This window comes from Suncus etruscus, chromosome 1 (genome assembly GCF_024139225.1).
Source record: "Suncus etruscus isolate mSunEtr1 chromosome 1, mSunEtr1.pri.cur, whole genome shotgun sequence".
Lineage (NCBI taxonomy): Eukaryota > Metazoa > Chordata > Mammalia > Eulipotyphla > Soricidae > Suncus > Suncus etruscus.
In genome coordinates this window covers 194,988,833-195,007,314 of record NC_064848.1, presented here as the reverse complement: position 1 = coordinate 195,007,314, position 18,482 = coordinate 194,988,833, and the positions used below count along the sequence as shown (strand labels likewise).

At 44.0% G+C, this 18,482-nt stretch overlaps 1 protein-coding gene across 1 annotated transcript in view; it reads left to right on the top strand.

Moving 5' to 3' along the window:
* The first annotated feature begins 526 nt into the window (after nt 1–526).
* CCDC47 (coiled-coil domain containing 47) overlaps nt 527–18,482 on the top strand; it is a 30,567-nt gene continuing 12,611 nt past the window's right edge. Inside the window, exons 1-6 of the mRNA XM_049779652.1 lie at nt 527–700; nt 11,796–12,065; nt 13,328–13,435; nt 13,784–13,958; nt 16,503–16,624; nt 16,939–17,004. Coding sequence (XP_049635609.1) covers nt 11,802–12,065; nt 13,328–13,435; nt 13,784–13,958; nt 16,503–16,624; nt 16,939–17,004 — 735 coding nt within the window. The 5' untranslated portion in view covers nt 527–700; nt 11,796–11,801. The remainder of the gene's footprint in view (nt 701–11,795; nt 12,066–13,327; nt 13,436–13,783; nt 13,959–16,502; nt 16,625–16,938; nt 17,005–18,482) is intronic.

Below are 18,482 nucleotides of genomic sequence, written 5' to 3'. Positions count from 1 at the left end.
CAATAGAGAAGGCATGGCCTATGGTAAGAAATTTGCTACAGAGAATGGTGAATTCAGTTGAAGAAATGACTTCACTGACAACTACCATGACAATACTAGTGACTGAACTGGAATGCCTGTCTTGAGTGCAGGCAAGGGGTGTAGGAGGAGGAAGAGGAGGGCATGGGTATTGGGAATGTTGAACTAGTGGAAGGGGGTGTTCTTTTTTTAATTTATGCTTTTGAGTGTGTCCCCAAAACAAAACAAAACAAAAACTCAACTAGGACTAGGGTGACAGCAACGCGTGCCTCTGGCCACGTGGTTCCCCAGGCCTCCTTTCTCTTCCGGAGCAACCAATTCCATGGTGACCACGACTGAACCCTAGCGGAGAGGCCTGGCACCCGCGTAGAGAAAAGTTTGGGCCTAAGGAGGTCGGGATTATGTAATTTTCCCATCAGCCCCTTCGGGTGTGGGCAAGGTAAGGGCAGGCGCTGTCCTGCGCGGCGTCGGGCCGCGCTGTGCGCAGGCGCGGATGGGCCGCACGCTTTCGACGTAAAGGAAGGCGGCGGCGAGGAGCGGCGCGGCGTGACCGAGTCCTATAAGTGGTCGGCTTGGACCTACCCTAGAGGCCACCGGCGCGGGGAAGCCGAGGCGATCGTGCAGGCAGGACCGAGCTGATGGTCGTGCAAGAGAGCTGGGCTGGATCCAGTCTCGGGGACAGGTAGGAAGCGAGCCTTGTGACCCGACTGTCACAAGGAGGGGCCGAGCCAGGCTGAACGATCACTAGTTGCGTGGCCTAACCGAGGCTAGTCACAAGTTCAGCCTTGGGAGCCGCAGGTGGAGGGGTGACATGCACTGGTTTCCGAGCCTTCTCACTTGAATGTTTAAAATCCACTTTCCATGCTTGGTTTCTGTTGGGGGGGGTGTCCAGATGATTGTTTTAAACGTGTTAAGGCATCTCCCCGCCTATCTCTGAGCCCTTTTGCACAAGGGCAAAGTTAGAGTTAGCTTCTGGTGTGCTGCAGGACAGGTGGGGTGCACGCATACATTCAGAGGAATTGATCTGATCCCGGGTGTGGGAAGGCGAGCCTGATCCCCATAGTCGGGTAACCGAGTGACAGACAACTCCTAGGCCCAGATCTTCCAAATCCTGATTCCCCCCTAGTCGCTAATCAAATGACAGCTCCCGGGCCCAGATCTTCTCAGAAGGCCTCTTTCTTATCCAAAACATTTTTTACTTTTTAAATTTTTTTTCTCCACCATGCACGGAAACACGAGAATGTCGACCTCATGGTCTGGGTGTTGTCAGCAAGGGTTCATCGAAAATAGCAACAAGAACTTGACGCCACCAAGCTCTTTACTTGCAAACATCTGACCCATTGCTGGGAGACTGCTGGCTGAACTGGCAGAACATATATACTCAAATAAGCCATGTTAGTGTTAGCGGGTTTTGACCCAAGAGTCTTACTTAGGATTGAGCGGCCAGTCACCTAGTTGGGCATTTGACAGGTGAAGTGACAATAGAGGAACACTGAGAGGGAAGGGTAAGGCACAGATGGCTTGGATGATTTTTAAACAGCTTCAAAGCAACCCTGTTACAGTGCTGAGTTATTTTGGAAATGCATCTCTGAAGTGAACATTCTTGTTTTTGTTTGTTTTTTTGTTTTGTTTTTGTTTTGTTTTGTTTTGTTTTTTGGTCCACACCCGGCATTGCTCAGGGGTTACTCCTGGCTGTCTGCTCAGAAATAGCTCCTGGCAGGCACGGGGACCATATGGGACACCGGGATTCGAACCAACCACCTTAGGTCCTGGATCGGCTGCTGGCAAGGCAAACGCCACTGTGCTATCTCTCCGGCCCCTGAAGTGAACATTCTTATTGGGAATTCATACTGAAATGATCAGACCTGTTGACCAACTTTTTTATTCAGGTTGATCCTGCCAGTTCCCTCTTTTTGAAAACTTGGGTGTGGAGGCCCAAATAGAAGTATAAAGGTTAAAAATTAATTGCCTCCCATGCAGCCAATTTAGGTTCTATCCAGGCACCACATATTCTCAGAACTCTGCCAAGAGAGATCCTAACGCACAGAGCCAGAAGTAAACCTTGAGCGCCACTGAGTGTGGTACAAGAACCTAAAAAGGAAAAATTTTTTTTTTTTTTTTTTTTTTTTTTTTGGTTTTTTGGGCCACACCCGTTTGACGCTCAGGGGTTACTCCTGGCTATGTGCTCAGAAATCGCCCCTGGCTTGGGGGGACCATATGGGACGCCGGGGGATCGAACCGCGGTCCTTCCTTGGCTAGCGCTTGCAAGGCAGACACCTTACCTCCAGAAAAAGGAAAATTTTAAGATTTCTTTTGGGCAGAGAGGGTTGATTACCTCAAGATGCTCAGTACTTAATTTTGGCTCTGAGCTCAGGCACAACTTCAGGTGTGCTTACGATTGCTTTCTGAAAAGAGAAACTTTAGAAGTGTGTATGTTTAGGGTTGGGTAAGAAACAGGACTTAAGAGGTTGTTCATGAAGCACAAGGTAAGGAAGTAATAGAAACCTATTGCAGGTGGTGTGATAGTACAGCAGGTAAGGTATTTGCCTTGCATGTGGTTAACTAAGTTTGATTCCTTGGCATCCCATATGGTCCCCTGAACCCACCAGGAGTGTGTTCCTGAACACAAAGCCAGGTGTAACCTGTGAGCTTTTGGAGTGGGGAGGTATAACCTAAAACAAAACCAAAAAAACCCAATCAACCCCAACTTTGGGGCCAGAGCGATAGCAGAGCAAGGGCATTTGCCTTGCACATGATCAACCTGTGTTTGATCCCTGGCATCCCATATGGTCATCTTAGCCTACCAGGAATAATTTCTGAGCTCAGAGCCAAAAGTAATCCCAAAGCACCACCAGGCGTGGCCCAGGAACAAAAATAAAAACAAAACACAACAGAAATATCTATTGCAGCCCTGTAAAGTAGGGGATAGTCTTCTTTCTTCTTTTCTCTTGTATATGGGAAAGACTTCTAAAATATAAAGGGTGAGGGGTTGGGCCACACACCCAGTTATGCTTGTTGTTTACTCCTATTGGTTTTGTGTATCATGCGGTATCTGGGATTGAACCAGGGTCAGTTACATAAAAGTATAAGTTGTCTTGTAATTTCTTTGCATTCTTAAAAAAAAAATTGCTTGGGGCCGGAGAGATAGCACAGCAGCATTTGCCTTGCAAGCAGCCAACTCAGGACCTAAGGTTGTTGGTTCAAATCCTAGCATCCCATATGGTCCCCGTGCCTGCCAGGAACTATTTCTGAGCAGATAGCCAGTAGTAACCCCTGAGCATTGCCAGGTGTGACCCAAAAACAAAACAAAAAAAAACTTGCTTGGTTTGGGCCATACTGTGGCACTTGAGGGGTGGGAGGGGCTTCTGGATGTCCTCAGGTGACAGGCATGGTGGTGGATATCTACCCCTAATCTCCTTCAGGCAAATATGTGCACCAGCACAATCATCTATCCCCAGAACAAGGACTGTTAAGTGATTAACCTAAAATCATATGACTGGCAAATGGTAAGACTGGCATTTCCAAATAGTTCAATCTTCCCAAGACATGCTTTCTTTTTCATATTTCTTCTATTTTTTTTCTCTAATGAAAGATTATTAAAGAAGCTAGGGATGTTTAGAATCATATTGCAGGCAGGGCTGGAGCAAGAATACAGAAGTAGGACATTTGTCTTGCATGCAGATGACCCGGAACAGACCTGGGTTTGATTTCTCGCATCCCATATGGTCCCCCAAGCTTGCCAGGAGCAATTTCTGAGCACTGAGCCAGGAGTAACTCTGAGCACTGAGCACTGCCAGGTATGGCCCAAAACAAACAAAAAAAGAAACACGTTGCAAACCTATGGTTGATGGTAGGAAAGTAGATATTTTCCCCCTTAAAAATGTCCTTAGGAGACCAGATCTATAGCACAGCAGTAGGGCGATAGCACAGCAGTAGGGCGTTTGCCTTGCATGCAGCCAATCCAGGGCAGACATGGGTTCAATCCCTGGCATCCCATATGGTCCCCTGAGCCTGCCAAGAGTGATTTCTGAGCACAGAGCCAGGAGTAACCCCTGAGCACTGCTGGGTGTGGCCCAAAAACAAAAAACAGAAAAATGTCCTTAGGACTAAATTCAAAGATCAAAGATTGAACAGGGGTCATGGCTAAAGTAGTACAGGCTCTGGGTTTGTTTCCTGGCACCCTATGACCCCATAGCACCTACCAGGAGAGGCCCTGATTTTCTGTGCCATAACTGGTGTGACCCCACACCCCACAATAAAATCGTGAAAAGAGCGATTATTAGAAAAGGTGCATGATATCACATTTCCCAAAATAATTGGGTTTCAAAACTTCTGAACTTTACAAAAGATCCTGAGGATATTTCTTGAGCATTCACTGATTGCAAGATATTGGGCAATAGTAACCTTTGATAATGAACGGATCCCTTTCACAATGTACAGCGCTATAAATTGAAGGTAAATATTCACTATCCTAGAGCTAGCACTGACTTTTGTCACCCATTCCATCAACTGTCACCCACTTCATCTCCCTGCATTCTGTCTTGCATATTGGTCATTTTGCTGTTTTCCTGATTTAGATATTTTGGGCCTATATCTTACTTGCAGATTTGTGTAGAAATCCAAAGTCAGACTTTTTTCTTATTTAGAAATGATTTGACTTTGTTCCATTTTGACCATGCTCTTCTGAAAGAAGGAATGAAAACCATTTCATCTTAGATGTTTCTCATACCAATTCTTCTTGGCAGAGAGATAATGCAGGGCTTAAGGTACTTGGGTTTTTGTTTGTTTTTTGGGGGGGTGCCACACCTGGTGATGCTCAGGGGTTACTCCTGGCTATGCGCTCAGAAATCACTCCTGGCTTGGGGGACCATATGGGATGCCGGGGATTGAATCGAGATCTGTCCTGGATCAGCCGCATGCAAGGCAAATGCCCTACCGCGGCTCTATTGCTCCAGCCCCAAGGTGCTTGGTTTTATGTGGTCATCTTCAATTTCATCCCTGGCACAATGTATGGTCTCCTGGACACTGCAATAAGTGATCCCTGAGCACAGCTGTATGTCGCCCCAAACCCCAATCCTAACCTCTCTATGAAACTACTTTTGGGAGGGGTGGATTGATAGCGCTGTGGTAGTGTGTTTGTCTTGCACGCAGCAGACCCAGGAGGAACCTTGGTTCAATCCCTGGCGTCTCATATGATCCCCCAAGTCTGGAGCGATTTTTGAGCGCATAGCCAGGAGTAACCCCTGAGCGTCACCGGGTGTGACTCAAAAACCAAATAAAAAAATGTTTGAGGTCTAGAGCAATAGCACAGCAGGTAGGGAATTTGCCTTGCACATGGCTGACCAGGTTGACTCCCCAGCATTGCATATTGTCCCCTGCCTGGAGTGGAGTGATTTCTGAGCACTGAGTCCTGAGTATTGCCAGTTGTGGCCCAACAAACAAAACAAAAAAGGTACTTCATAATACAAGAGCTGAAGTGCTTGGTTTGCATATGTTTAACTTCAGTTCCTTACCTGCCACTGTGTGTGGGCTCATGGACACTGCCAGAAGTGATACCTATGCATTACTGGGTATGGCCCAAGCCCCCACCCCTATTGTCCCGAAAAATTGTGCCTCAAAATTATTGGGCCTCCACTTCATAGCCACTTGTCAGCCCTATTCCAGAACCTTTTCTGGATTACAGAATGTTTTTCCTCCATTTTCTAAGTAATATATTCACTAAAGCAAAATGAGAAATTTATAAAAAAAAAAAAAAAAAAAACATGGGCTGGAGTATTAGCACACCAAGTAGGGTGTATACCTTGCATACGCCAAACTGAGACGGACCAGGGTTTGATTCCCTGCAACCCATATGGTCCTGTAAGCCTGCCAGGAGCCATTTCTGAGTGCAGAGCCAGTAGTAACCAATGCGCACCACCAAGTGTGGCCCCAAAACAAAACAAAAAATAAACTGAGAAGCTTCTGAACTCAAAGGAAATAGTGACTAGAATACAAAGGTCACCCATAGAGTGGGAGAAACGGTTCACCTAATACCCATCAGACAAGGGGCTAATATCTAAGATATACAAGGCACTGACAGGAAACAAGAAAAGAACATCTAACCCCATCAAAAAGTGGAGAGAAGAAATGAACAGACACTTCCTCAAAGAAGAAATACAAATGGCCAAAAAGGCACATGAAAAAGTGCTTCAAAAAAAAAAAAGAAAGAAAAGAAAAAGTGCTCCAAATCACTAATCATCAGTGAGATGTAAATCAAAACAACAATAAGGTGCCATCTCATTCCACAGAGTCTGGCACACATCTTAAAAAAACAAGAACAGGGCCAGAGAGATAGCATGGAGGTAGGGCATTTGCCTTGCATGCAGAAGGACGGTGGTTTGAATCCCAGCATCCTATATGGTTCCCCGTGCCTGCCAGGAGTGATTTCTGAGCAGAGAGAAGTGCCGCTGGGTGTGACCCCAAAACAAAAAACAAACAAAAAATTCCTTCTGCATAGCTATATTCATTGCAACACTATTTAAAATGGCCAGAATCTGGAAACAACCCAGATGACCGACAACAGGTGAGTGGCTAAAGAAACTGTGGTACATATACACAATTGAATACTATGCAGCCATCAGAGAAAATAAAGTCATGAAATTTTCCTACACATGGATAGACATGGAAACTAGGTTGCTGAGTGAAATAAGTCAGAGGGAAAGAGAGAGACAGACACAGAATAGTCTCCCTCATCAATGGGAATAAAGAAAAATAAGAGACAGTATTGTAATAATACCCAGAGACAATAGAGATGAGGACTGGAAGGACCTACCCACGAAATGAAGCTTACCACAAAGGGTGGTGAGTGCAGTTAGAGAAATAACTACACTAATAACTATCAGGACAATGGTAGTGAGAGAGAGAAATAGAATGCCTGTCTCGAAGACAGGCAAAGGAAGGAGCGGGGGAGGAACATGGAGGCAGTGGTGTTGGGAATGTTGCACTGATGAAGGGGTGGTGTTCTTTTTTATGAATGAAACCCAACTACAAACTTGTTTATAATCATGATGCTTAAATAAAAATATTATTTTAAAAAATAAATAAAGATTGGTGGGCCTGGAGAGATAGCACAGCGGCGTTTGCCTTGCAAGCAGCCGATCCAGGACCAAAGGTGGTTGGTTCGAATCCCGGTGTCCCATATGGTCCCCCGTGCCTGCCAGGAGCTATTTCTGAGCAGACAGCCAGGAGTAACCCCTGAGCACCGCCGGGTGTGGCCCAAAAAACCAAATAAATAAATAAATAAATAAATAAAGATTGGGACTGGAGCGGTGGCACAGCAGTAGGGCATTTGCCTTGCACGTGGCTGACCTAGGACCGTGGTTCGATCCCCAGAGTCCCATATGGTCCCCCAAGCCAGGAACGATTTCTGAGCACATAGCCAGGAATAACCCCTGAGTGACACCAAGTGTGGCCCAAAAACCAAAAAAAAAAAAAAAAAGAGGGGCCAGAGAAATAGCATGGAGATAGGGCGTTTGCCTTGCATGCAGAAGGATGGTGGTTCAAATCCTAGCATCCCATATGGTCCCCCGAGTCTGCCAGGAGTGATTTCTGAACGTAGAGCCAGGAGTAACCCCTGAGCACTGCCGGTGTGACCCAGAAAAACAAACAAAAATAAAAAGGGGTATTATGGTACCTGTTGTTTTCATTTTGTTTTGTTTTGTTTTGCTTGCATAGATGCAGCAAAAGTTGGGAAAATTGAAAGGAAAAACTTTTGGCCTATGAGCTGGAGAGATAGCACAGCAGTAGGCATTTGCCTTGCATGTGGCAGATCTAGGCCGATCCAGAATGGACCTAGGCTCAATTCCTCGCATCCCATAGGGTCCCTGAGCCTGCCAAGAGTTATTTCTGAGCACAGAGCCAGGAGTAACTCCTGAGTGCTGCTGGGTGTGGCCCAAAAAAACAAAAAAACTTGAGCCTAAAAACATCCTACCATAAGACCATCTTCAGGTTTCTGGCATACTGAGTTGTCTAACCCCAAAATATTTCTTAATGGTCCCCATAAAAGTTCTTAATCACAGTTTTCAGTCTGGTTTCTATAATTAGAGATGTCGATTTTTGCATAGATTTTTATTTTATTTTATTTTATTTTTTTATTTTTTTTGCTTTTTGGGCCACATCCGCTGACACTCGGGTTACTCCTGGTAATGTGCTCAGAAATCCTTCCTGGCTTGGGGGGACCATATGAGACGCTCAGGGATCGAACCAAGGTTTGTCCTAGATTGACCGTGTGCACAGCCCTACCACTGTGCTATAGCTCCGGCCCCTTTGTATAGATCTTGTGTCAAAGTTGGGCTGTCGTGAACATCTTCTGGTTTCATCTTAGCATTAGTCAGCCATGCAGGGAAACCTGCCCTGAAAGCAAGTTGTTGCTGTTTACTAGTCATCTGAGAAATATGAATCCACTCTGGGGCAAGTTGGTGCCAGGGCAGCATTAGGGCCTAGGCTTTTGTTTCTTAAGAAGAATATATAGCAAATAGACCAGTAGGTGGCCCTGAAAGCTTAAATAATGATCTAATGGAGAAAATTTAGACTGCAGGGGTCCTCAAACTTTTTAAACAGGGGGCCAGTTCACTGTCCTTCAGACTGTTGGAGGGCCAGATTATAGTAAAAACAAAAGTCATGAACAAATTTCTATGCACACTGCATATATCTTATTTAGAAGTGAAGAAACAAAATGGGAATAAATATAACATGTGGCCCGTGGGCTGTAGTTTGAGGACCATTGATTTAGAGGGTATTCAAGTGTCCTGTATTTATAGGATTGGTATTTAAACAAGAGGATAGTACTAGAAATAATAGCTATTGTGGGGGCCAGAGAGATAGCATGGAGGTAGGGTATTTGCCTTGTATGCAGAAGGATGGTGGTTCGAATCCCGGCATCCCATATGGTCCCCCGAGCCTGCCAGGAGTGATTTCTGAGCATAGAGCCAGGAGTACACCCTGAGTGCTGCCAGGTGTGACCCAAAAACCAAAAAAAAAAAAAAAAAAAATGCTAATGTGACATGGTTAAAATCTACTCTTTAGGGCTCGAGAGATAGCACAGCAGTACAGCATTTGTCTTGCATGCGGCCAACCAAGGATGCACCTGGGTTTGAACCCTGACATCCCATATGGTCTCCTGAGCCAGTCAGGAGTAGCCCTTGAGTGCCATTGGGTATGGCACAAAAACAAAAAAAATTTACTCTTTAACTTTAGTCCAAATGTTCTTCCACCCTGCTCCCTGACCCTTTTTTTGCTTTATTTTGGGGCCAATCTTGGCTGGACTTGGGACTTACTTCTGGCTCTCTCAGGTCTCACTCTTGGCTGTGCTCAGGTAAAATATGGGGTTCCTGGGATCTAACCTATATCAGCCATATGTAAGGCAAAAAGCCTATGTATACTATTTGTCTTGGTCAAAGAACTGGCTTAGGGCTTAAAGGCCTCTGCCTTGCATGCTGCATACCCCAGTGCTATTAGTATGTGCTCCCCTGAGAACTCCTGGAAGTGATCCCTGAGCAAAGAGCCAGTGAAAGTCACACACATCAGCACCCTGTCTTCCAGAACTGCTGAGTGTCAACCAAAAACAAAACAAAGAATTTCTCTCCGTGTTTTTCATATAAATTGGCATATTTTGTATCCTATACCTGATTTCCTTAGATTTGCTAGTTCAGCCACTTTAAAATGCAGCCCAACGGGGCCGGAGCCATAGCACAGCTGTAGGCATTTACTTTGCATGCAAATGACCTGGGACAGACCCAGGTTCAATCCCTGGCATTCTTTATGGTCCCCCTGAGCCTGCCAGGAGTGATTTCTGAATGCAGAGCCAGGAGTAACTAATGAGCACTGTCAGGTGTGACCCCCAAACCAAAAAATATCAAATCAAATAAAATGCAGCCCACCGTTTTTTTCAGATGCTGTGAAATATTGTTGTATTTAATTTACAGTATGAGAGCCTGGGATTTTTTGTGAGCAAATAATTAACTTTTCAGGGCCAGATACTACCCACTATACTTGCACTAACCTTGCACACAGCTAACCTGGGTTCTTTCCCTGGTCTACATAATAAAATATGTGTTTAAGCACCACCAGGAGTGATTCCTGAGCACTGAGCCAGGAAACTTTAAGCACTGCTGGATGTGGCCCCCAAACCAAGGGCTTTGATTTGAGGCAGAATTCATATAAAATAGCAGCCATCGGAGAGATAGCACAGAGGTGTTTGCCTTGCAAGCAGCCGATCCAGGACCAAAGGTGGTTGGTTCGAATCCCGGTGTCCCATATGGTCCCCCGTGCCTGCTGGGAGCTATTTCTGAGCAGACAGCCAGGAGTAACCCCTGAGCACCGCCGGGTGTGACCCAAAAACCAAAAAAAAAATAAAATAAAATAGCAGCTATTGTCTTGTATTTGAGAAGACTGGCTCATAGAGGTGCTCAAGTCATGGCTCTGTGTCACATTTGGTAGGTTTATTGCTTTACATTGCTGCCTTCTCCTTATCTGGGTGTTAATAATGCTTATTTCCTTAAGGAACTGTCAACGAGGGTTAAATTAGCTGGTTTTTGTAAAACCGTTTGGATTTTTCCTAGTCTTTGAACATTTGCTTGTGTGGGATGATCATACTCATACGTGATCAATGGTTTAATTATTTTTGTTACCACTAACAATGTGAATAATTGCATCTTGTTTGGGGTGGGGCGGACCACTCCAAGCAGTACTTACTGGGGTAAGCGGTGCTAGGGATTAAACACTGGACTTCAGCACTTTAAGCAAACTCTCTGGCCTCTATATGAAACTTTTTATTTTTGTTTGTTTTTGGGCTACACCCAGTGATGCTCAGGGATTATTCCTGGCTCTGCGCTTAGAAATCACTCCTGGCTTGGGGGACAATATGGGATGCCGGGGGATCGATCCCAGGTCCATCAAGGTCCATCAGCAGCATGCAAGACAAATGCCCTACTGCTGCGCTATCGCTCCAACCCCGAAATTTTTTAAAGATTTACAATATATTTGCTGAATGCTTGTTGTAAATGGAAAGCTTAAAAAAAATAATGGGCCCGGAGAGATAGCTCAGCGGTGTTTGCCTTGCAAGTAGCCGATCCAGGACCAAAGGTGGTTGGTTCGAATCCCAGTGTCCCATATGGTCCCCCGTGCCTGCCAGGAGCTTTCTGAGCAGACAGCCAGGAGTAACCCCTGAGCACCGCCGGGTGTGGCCCAAAAACCAAAAAAAAAAAAAAAAAAAATAACCTAAAGTAATTAAATGACTTGTCCGAGATTTTTTTTTTGTTTTTTTTTGTTTTTTGTGCTACATCCAGTGATGTTCAGGGGTTATTCCTTGCTATGTGCTCAGAAATTGCTCCTGGCTTGGGGCAACCATATGGGACACCAGGGGATCGAACCGCAGTCCATCCTAGGTCAGCCGCATGCAAGGCCAATGCTCTATCTCTGCGTCACTGCTCCAGTTGTCCAAGATTTTTTATAGTGAATTTAGATGAGAACTCAAGCTTTTTTTTTAATTTTTGGTACACACCTAATGGTACTCGGGTTACTCCTGGCTGGCTCAGGGACCATATGGGATGCCAAGGATCAAACCCGGTTTGGCTGCACGCAAAGAAAACTCCCTATTCGCTGTGCTATCACTCTGGCCCCTATTGTTCTTTATATAATGCTATTTTAGTTGAAGAGGAAATAGGAAAAACAGAAGTGACTTGTAGATTTAATTAGTATAAGTAGAACAGCTCTCCATTTTTTTCCCCTTGTATTTTTAGGGTACAATGAAAGCCTTTCATGCTTTCTGTGTTGTACTTTTGGTGTTGGCAAGAATCTCTGAAGCCAAGTTTGATGATTTTGAGGATGAGGAAGACATAGTAGAGTACGATGATAATGACTTTGCTGAATTTGAGGATGTCACAGAAGATTCTGTTACGGAATCTCCTCAGCGGGTAATCACCACAGAAGATGATGAAGATGAGACCACTGTGGAGTTAGAAGGGCAAGATGAAAACCAAGAAGGGGATTTTGAAGATGCAGATATCCAGGTATGATTCCCTTTTGATTCATTTCTAGGAAAATTGAGAGAATGAGAATTTTTGTATATGTGCTGCCGAAGCGAGCACAGAATGGGAATTTTTGTTTGTTTGTTTGTTTTGTCCTTGGGCCACATACTACACACGGCATTGCTCAGAGATTACTCATGACTCTGCACTCAGGATTTACCTGGCTTGGGAGGATGATATGGGATGCTGGGGATTAAACCCAGATAGGCCATGTGTATGGCAAGCACCCCACATGCTGTACTATCACTCTGGCCTGGAAAATGGGAAATTTTGTTTGTTTGGGTCACACCTGGCAGAGCTCAGGACTTACTCCTGGCTGTGCACTTAGAATCACTCCTGACAGGGTTTGGGGACCATATAAAAAGTGCCAGGGCTCAAACCCAGGTGGTCATGTGCAAGGCAAAGGTTTTCCTTACTTTCCATACTATTGGTCTGGCCCAAGAATGTGAAACTGTCTAACTAGCACTTTTTGTTTGGTTTGGATTTTGGATCACTCCTGGCAGCACTCAGGGGTTACTCCTGACACTGCGCTCAGAAGTCATTCCTGGCAGGCTCAGGGGACTATATGGGATGTCGAGATTTAGATGAGTGTCCGTCCTGTGTTGGCTTCATGCAAGGCAAACACCTTACTGCTGTGCTATCGCTCTGGCCCCTAAGTAGCACTTTTCACTGACATTGAAAGGCCCAGGTCTAAGGAAACCGTTACTCTGGAATCTTTGTTTTCATTCAGCATATGGAACTTTCCTTAATGTTTTGTGTTCTGTTCTCATCTTTTACATTGATGGGAGAATGGATGGTATTTTTCTCCTCTATGAAAGTCAGACTGTGGAGAGGGGGAGAGAATCAATGTTTTAGTATGGATGATAGTTGAGTCATCTTGAACTCAGGGTTTGAATGCATGGAAACTCATCATTTGTATGAAACAGAAAATTTCTATGCTTACGTATACTCTGTTTTCTCCAACAAATGTTGCCTACAAAAATGAGAGGTAGGGCCCGGAGATATAGCACAGTGGCGTTTGCCTTGCAAGCAGCCGATCCAGGACCAAAAGTGGTTGGTTTGAATCCCGGTGTCCCATATGGTCCCCCGTGCCTGCCAGGAGCTATTTCTGAGCAAACAGCCAGGAGTAACCCCTGAGCACTGCCAGGTGTGGCCCAAAAACCAAAAAAAAAAAAAAAAAAATGAGAGGTAACAGTTGGAGACATTTGTAGGGGAAACGAATTGATTGTACCTTGATTTTGTAGGAGGGGGATAGCGAGAGTGAGCCGTATGATGATGAAGAATTTGAAGGGTATGAAGACAAACCAGATATTTCTTCTAGCAAAAACAAAGACCCTATCACAATTGTTGATGTAGGTATAAAGAATTCCTTTATTTCTTTACAGTCCTCTTTCATTTTATATATCATCTTATGAAGGGGATAGACCTGTCATTGGATTTCTTTCAGATCGGGATTCAAAATTAAGTTGAATATAGAGTTTCAGGCTTACCCCCATATGATTGTCTTCATATTTTTTCTTAAGGAAACTAGCCTTATGGAGCTGACCTTTCTTTCTCAAAGGATAAGAGTATTCAGGGACAGTTATCTAATGTACCTGCTTCTTTTTATGAATCTTCTCATTCACCTTTATTCTAATAGTTGAGTCTCCAGCCTTCAATCTTAGCCAACATTAACTGAAATGATGATGATCGTTCTTTAGGTGCCTGCACACCTCCAGAACAGTTGGGAAAGTTATTACTTAGAAATTTTGATGGTAACCGGACTTCTTGCCTACATCATGAATTATATCATTGGGAAGAATAAAAATAGTCGCCTTGCCCAGGCTTGGTTTAACACACACAGAGAGCTTTTGGAGAGCAACTTTACCTTAGTAGGTAAGTGAGACTAAGTCTAGCTCAGCTGCCTGCTTGGGGAAAAAGAAAAAAAATGGGGCCGGAGAGATATCACAGCGGTGTTTGCCTTGCAAGCAGCCAACCCAGGACCTAAGGTGGTTGGTTCAAATCCCTGTGTCCCATCTGGTCTCCTGTGCCTGCCAGGAGCTATTTCTGAGCAAATAACCAGGAGAAACCCCTGAACACCTCCAGGTGTGGCCCCAAAAAAACAAACAAACAAACAAAAAAAAAATCAGGTAAGAACTGTTATTACTCTGCTTACATAAGCACCTGGCAGCTTTCATGGACTGCTGAAATGGGTGCTTTTTCTTTGAAAGATCCTAGTTTTATAGACTTTCTATACTAAATAAATTGCATTCATATAACTATTCATATAACTAAAATAACTATTATTATTTATAGCAGCTACTTAGTAGTATTTTATTAGAATGAAATAGTGGCAAAATAAGTTGATTATAAAGTTTCAATTGAATACACAGTTGTTTTTGTTTTGTTTTGTTTTGGTTTGGTTTTGGTTTTTGGGCCACCCGCGTGATGCTCAGGGGTTACTCCTGGCTATACGCTCAGAAATTGCTTCTGGCTTGGGGACTATATGGGACACTAGAGATTGAACCTCGGTTCATCCTGGGTCAGCCAAGTGCAAGGCAAACTCCCTATCGCAGCACTATCGCTCTGGCCCAGAATACACAGATTTTGATATACTCAAAACTGCATTTGGGGTGAGGGTGGGGGTAAGAAAAAGCTGAGCTTTTTCCCTTCACCTTTTAGTTTGGCTTTAGTACTTTGTTTCTCTTTTGTGTGTGTTGTGGGGAAAGTAAGGTTAGTGGGGGGGTTCAAACTGGGATTGGCTGGATGAACAGAAAGGGCCTTAATCTACCATTCTGTCTCTCCTTTTCCTGTTCCTCTTTATGTTGGCTCTCTGGAAGTACATATTATCCTAGGAACTTAGCTTTCCCTATTTCTTTTTTCTTTTGGGTTTTGTTGTTGTTAAGTTGTTTGTTTTTAAATTTGGTCACACTCTACAGCACTTTGTACCCTGCTGTACCTGATTCTGTGCTCAGGACCATTGAATGAGGTGCAGGGGATTAAACCAGGTTGATAGTGCTTTTAGCTTATACTAACTATTAAGGCCTTCATATACTGTTTCTCTATCTGCTGCTTCACCTTTTGAGTTTCAGCAGGTTTTGTGTGTGTGTGTGTGTGTACTTCATTAAATGAAGAGAAAAAAATATTTAAATTTGAACTTTATTTGAAATAGAATTCAATCATTTTTTCTTTTTCTTTTTTTTTTTTTTTTTTTTTGGGGGGGGGTCACACCCAGCGGTGCTCAGGGGTTACTCCTGGCTGTCTGCTCAGAAATAGCTCCTGGCAGGCACAGGGGACCATATGGGACACCGGGATTCGAACCAACCACCTTTGGTCCTGGATCGGCTGCTTTCAAGGCAAACGCCGCTGTTTTATCTCTCCGGGCCCAGAATTCAATCATTTTTTCTATTGGAAAGTCAAGCTTTCTGAAAATTAGCTCATTGGAGAAGCAATAAGGAAATACTGAATAGTTTATATTGTGGTATTTTTTTCCATGGAAGCTCAGTGGTGCTGAGAGATCTCTTCTGAGTTAGGAAACCATGTAGAGTTCTGGGAATTGAACCTGGGCTGATCATGTACAAGGCATGTATCCTACCTGCTGTGCTCTCAATTTCTGCTATTCACCCATTTTTTCCTAAATAGGGATGATCCTGACAGTGTTATGACTCCTGGTAACCATTCCTGTCTTGAGTTGTCAGAGCAGTGCTAAGAGATCACCAGGGCTACTACACTGGCTCATCTCTTACTAAGCAAAAACACAGAAGTAATGCTAGGGCCCAGTGTTTGCCTTGTATGTGGCCAGCCCAGGTTCAATCTCTGGCATCCCCCACTGGTTCCCCAAGCCTACCAGGAGTGCACTCTGAGTGCAGATCCAGGAGTAAGCCCTGAATACAGTAGGTGTGACCTAAAAAACAAAACTAACAAACAAAAAATAATGGCTGGAGACAATTTTTTAAAAATAATCTGTAGCCCTGTGATTTACATTTCTGTGAGTATACACATGCATACAGCGTTTCAACACCACACCTTCTACATTATCTCAGTATCAGTCCCCTTAGTCATATATATTTTTTAATGGAGACAACAAAGAGTTTTAAAGAAAATGACGTTTGAGGGTTAAAGCGATAGCACAGCAGGTAGGGCATTTGCCTTGCATGTGGACAGCCCAGGTTCAAGTCCCAGCATCCCATATGGTCCCCTGAGCTGGCCAGGGGTGATTCCTGAGCACAGAGTCAGTATAACTCCTGGCTTACTAGATGTGGCCCAAAAACAAACCAAAAACAGATGCTCATCTGATTTAATATCTGTCCAAAGAAGTTCTACTGAAATAAAGTAATGGTACACCATTGTTATCACGGGGGAAGAGAGTGTCTGCATTGGAGAGAGTATGGTGATGAAGCCCCAACATTTCCAGCGAATTGTGTTATTTATTACTTCTAGGGGATGATGGAACTAACAAAGAAGCCATAAGCACAGGAAAGCTGAACCAGGAGAATGAGCACATATATAACCTTTGGTGTTCCGGGCGTGTGTGCTGTGAGGGAATGCTTATCCAGCTGAGGGTGAGTAGGGGATTTCCAGGATGAGTAATATTTCTTTATTTTTCCAAACTATAATATCAAATCCTCTACATCACATTTGCTTTATGATGAGGTTAAGGCTAGTCATATAGCTCAGAGGTAGAATGAGGGTGCCATGCAAGGTTAACCCATGCAAGGTTCTGCATTCAAGCCCTATCCACTAAAAAATCTTATAAATTTTACCATCCTATTTATTTACAAGTGGAGGTTATATTTAGCAGAGAGCTTATTCCTCATCTAAAGTCTTTTTCTTATTGTCAGTAGAAGTTTCGACTTTGTTTATTTGTTTGTTTCAGTTCCTCAAGAGACAGGACTTACTGAATGTCCTGGCCAGGATGATGAGACCCGTCAGTGATCAAGTGGTAAGTATCCTTTTGGTTTTCTCTGTGCAGATGAATTTGGTCATTTTTTAGAACTCATCCCGGATCTGGATTGGACTCTAATTTGGAGTCACTTGTGCCATACCAAAAACAAACCCTTTCTCAAAAGTACAGGCCATCTTCCACTTAGCATACAAATGAGGGTCTGTTGGAAGGGGAAATGTGGTTTGGTTTTTTTTGTTTGTTTGTTTTGGGGTCACTCCTGGCTGTGCTCAGGGCTTACTCTATCTCTATGCTCAGGAATCACTCCTGATGGTGCTCAGGGCCCCATATGGAATGCCAGGGATCAAGCCTCAGTTCTATCACTCTGGCTCTAGGAATGTGCTTTTTGAAGGGAAGAAAGTAGCCCTCCCTCCATCCTCAGAGAGGACCGTCGACTTGGCCTGCCTACTGTGGGGGAAATAGCTGACAAAGACAGTTTTACATTACATCTAGCCCTGCTCGTTGTATTTGCATTAAATCTTTGACAATAGTCTTGGTTTCTTCTCAACTAACACTGACTAAGAGGCTGAATGGGCTCAAAGCAGAATCTGGGAACCTTATCACTTGGTGCACCTTTTATTAAATTGCATGTTCACCTGTAGATTTTGTCCATAAGAAATACCAGTTTGGGGGATGGAGAGATAGTACAGCAGATAAGGCACTTGCCTTGTACCCAGCCTAGTATACAACTTAGGTTCGGTCCTAGGCATCCCATATGGTCTCCTGATCACTGCCAGGAGTGACTCCTGAGTGCAGAGGCAGGAGTAACCGCTGAGCATCACCTCAAACAAACAAACGAGACAAATTTTACGTTTTTCTTTCTTTAGTATTTCAAAAAATTATTGTGCTGGTTTTCATTGCTCCAAGCAACAAAAGCATATAAGACTATCCCTTTAAACTAGTAGAACAAGAAATGATTGCATAGATGTCAAAATAGAGAGTAGGACTTGGTTAATAATGTCATATTATATAAGCAGGTCCTTTGAAATGCAATTTTTGAATTGACATTCTTCTTTTTAGATGCAAATCTATATCTTAATTTATCTAATGTGATGACTTAATCCATTAGCTTTCAGAGCTTTCTCAATTAAGATTTCTGTCATTGGGGGCTAGGGATATAGCCAAAGTGGTAAAGTTTTCCCTTGTGTGGGTGAAGTTCTAGGTTTGATCCTTGACTAGCCCTACCCCCATCCCATTCCCCAAATAAAGGGGTGGAGGGGCAGGGTAATAACCCAGAGAATTGGGATGTGCACTACATAAGCCTTTTTTCTGCCTCATATCTTATTAGCTTAGGAAGGCACTAGCAGACTTTTTCTTATAGAAATTATCCCTTTTGTAAAAAGGAAGGAAGGAAGGGACGGAGGGAGGGAGGGAAGGAGGGGAAGGAAGAGAGGAAGAGAGAGAGAGAGAGAGAGAGAGAGAGAGAGAGGGAGGGAGAGAGGGAGGGAGAGAGAGAGGGAGGGAGGGAGGGAGGGAGG